Genomic DNA, 2,407 nt, shown 5'->3' on the forward strand with positions numbered 1-2,407 from the left:
AATTAGGAACACTTTTTATCATTGTTCGATGTTGGTTGCAAATGTTTTGTCCAATACTGTATATATATATATATATATATATATATATATATATATATATATATATATATATATATATACATATGTATATATATATATATATATATATATATATATATATACATATGTATATATATATATATATATATATTAGGTTGCTGCAAAAATAATCTCGTTTTTCAACCGTTAACTTTGAACAAACATAACTCAGTATAGAATAAACTTTATTAATCGAAATAAGAACCATTACAATCAACACATTTTTGCCAACGAGAAACAAGTTTATTTATGCCGGTAGCGTAAAATTCCGAAGTCCTAGAAGCGATGAAGTCATCAAAGGTCGTTTTGACATCGTCTCTGCTTTTGAAGCATTTCTCGTGGAGGAAGTTGTCGAGATGCTTGAAAAAGTGGTAGTCGGTGGGCGAGAGGTCCGGTGAGTATGGTGGATGAGGCAGAGTTTCGTAGCCCAATGCGTTCAACTTCTGCATGGTCGGTTGTGCGACGTGCGGCCGGGCGTTGTCGTGGAGGAGAATTGGTCCCTTCATATTGACCAATCTCGGGCACATACATCGGAGCTTTTGATGCATTTCGTCTATTTGCTGGCAGTACTTCTCTGCCGTAATCGTCTCGCCAGGATTCAGGAAGCTGTGATGAATGAGACCGGCTGCAGACCACCAAACAGTCACCATAACCTTCTTTTGGTGGAGATTCGGCTTCGGGAAGTGCTGTGGGGCCTCATCGCGGTCCAACCACTGCGCGGAACGTCGTCGGTTGTCGTAGAGGATCCATTTCTCATCACACGTCACGATCCGGTCGAGAAACGGATCGTTTTTGTTGCGCAGAAGAAAAGCAGACGATACCTCAAAACGATGATTTTTTTGATTTTCGTTCAGTTCGTGCGGCACCCATTTGCTAAGCTTTTTTGACTTTCCTATTTGCTTCAAGTGGCGATCAACTGTTGAGTTATGAACGTTGAGTTCTTCCGCAACCTCTCGTATGGTTTTGCGCGGGTCGGCTTCGATTAAGGCTCTCAATTGATCGTCATCAATCTCAGACGGGCGTCCGCGACCCTCTTCATTTTCAAGGCTCTCCTCACCGCTGCGGAATTTTTTGAACCACCACTGTGCCATACGTTCGTTAGTGGTTTCTGGGCCAAATGCAGTGTTGATATCGCGAGCTGTCTCGGCAGCTTTTCGGCCCATCTTTAACTGGAACAGAAAAATCGTGCAAATTTGTCTCTTGTCCATGATAGATTTGACGTCCTGTAAAAAATGACTAAATTATTATAAAACAAAACCAATACGATAACTAGATCAAGCGAAAAACGCGCTTTTAAATAACATATAGCATGACATCTGCCAATAATAAATTTATTCAAAAATTCATCCAAAAATATAAAATATGAAAAACGAGATTATTTTTGCAGCAACCTAATATATATATATATATATATATATATATATACATATATATATATATATATATATATATATATATATATATATATATATATATATATATATTCATACACACATACTTTAAAACTCTATTCACTTCTAGAAGGAACCAAATTTGTTTTAAGTACAGAGAAGTACTAGCCATTCCTTATGTAGTTATGTTATATACCTTCTAGCATACTACAGAGAAGGATTAAGGATTGAAAGGTGCATATAGTGAGGCTTATACAAAGTTTTTTTTTTCTACCACTAATTTAGGGAGAGAGAAAAAGCAAAAAACTCGGTTCTATTGAGAAATATTCTTGGAAACAAGCTGAGTGTTTGGATGAAATGTCATCCTACCCTAATGGTTTTAAAATAAACTTTTCTGAACTAGCACGTAAATTTTCTGTGCAAACAAAAAAGGTAATAGTTTTAAATGTCTGCGATATAGTATATTTACAAAAATAATAAACTAATAATAAATGTATCATGCTAATAAATTAATTTTACCATTTTAACAGTAATAAGTACCAATAAAAAACAAGAATTTTAAACAAAATAATTTTTAGGTATTACACCCGCAAACGGAGGCCAAGTACTGAAAAGACTTTTAGAATCTATGAACTGTGATCTAAAAAGACTAAATTTAAAAAGAAAAATGTCAGATAATACATACTTTGATGGCACTAATATTAATAATATACAGTATAGAAGAAAAAAACGGAGGTATTTATTACCTTTCCTTCACTTATCATTAATAAGTTAAACTTTTCAAATTTTATTAATCATTTATGTTTAAACTCATTTATAGGTTAAACATGCCATACATCAGAGATATATCTTTGCCATGCGAGCCAACTAATAAAAAAATAAAGCAGCAACTCAAAAAATAAATAGACGATGGAACATATAATTCAGGGGAAAAGATT

The 2,407-nt window shown here is 34.2% G+C and overlaps 1 protein-coding gene across 1 annotated transcript; it reads right to left on the reverse strand.

Moving 5' to 3' along the window:
* Window positions 1-266: 266 nt before the first annotated feature.
* LOC136085569 (histone-lysine N-methyltransferase SETMAR-like) lies at window positions 267-1,641 on the reverse strand. The gene is made up of 3 exons (XM_065806890.1): window positions 1,577-1,641; window positions 1,343-1,394; window positions 267-1,301 (listed from the first exon to the last, which is right to left on the reverse strand). The coding sequence occupies exons 1-3, from the start codon at window positions 1,639-1,641 to the stop codon at window positions 267-269; spliced, it is 1,152 nt and encodes a 383-aa protein (XP_065662962.1).
* Between the last annotated feature and the right edge of the window lie 766 nt (window positions 1,642-2,407).

This window comes from Hydra vulgaris, chromosome 09 (genome assembly GCF_038396675.1).
Source record: "Hydra vulgaris chromosome 09, alternate assembly HydraT2T_AEP".
Lineage (NCBI taxonomy): Eukaryota > Metazoa > Cnidaria > Hydrozoa > Anthoathecata > Hydridae > Hydra > Hydra vulgaris.

What these genes read in the sequence shown, in the direction of transcription:
- LOC136085569 (XM_065806890.1), bottom strand. Translation starts at nt 1,641, where the DNA reads ATGGCTAGTACTTCTCTGTACTTAAAACAAATTTGGTTCCTTCTAGAA. An exon ending in GAAGTGAATAGAGTTTTAAA is followed by an intron (nt 1,395 to 1,576) that starts GTATGTGTGTAT and finishes TATTATTGGCAG; the next exon opens with ATGTCATGCTATATGTTATT. An exon ending in TTTCGCTTGATCTAGTTATC is followed by an intron (nt 1,302 to 1,342) that starts GTATTGGTTTTG and finishes CATTTTTTACAG; the next exon opens with GACGTCAAATCTATCATGGA.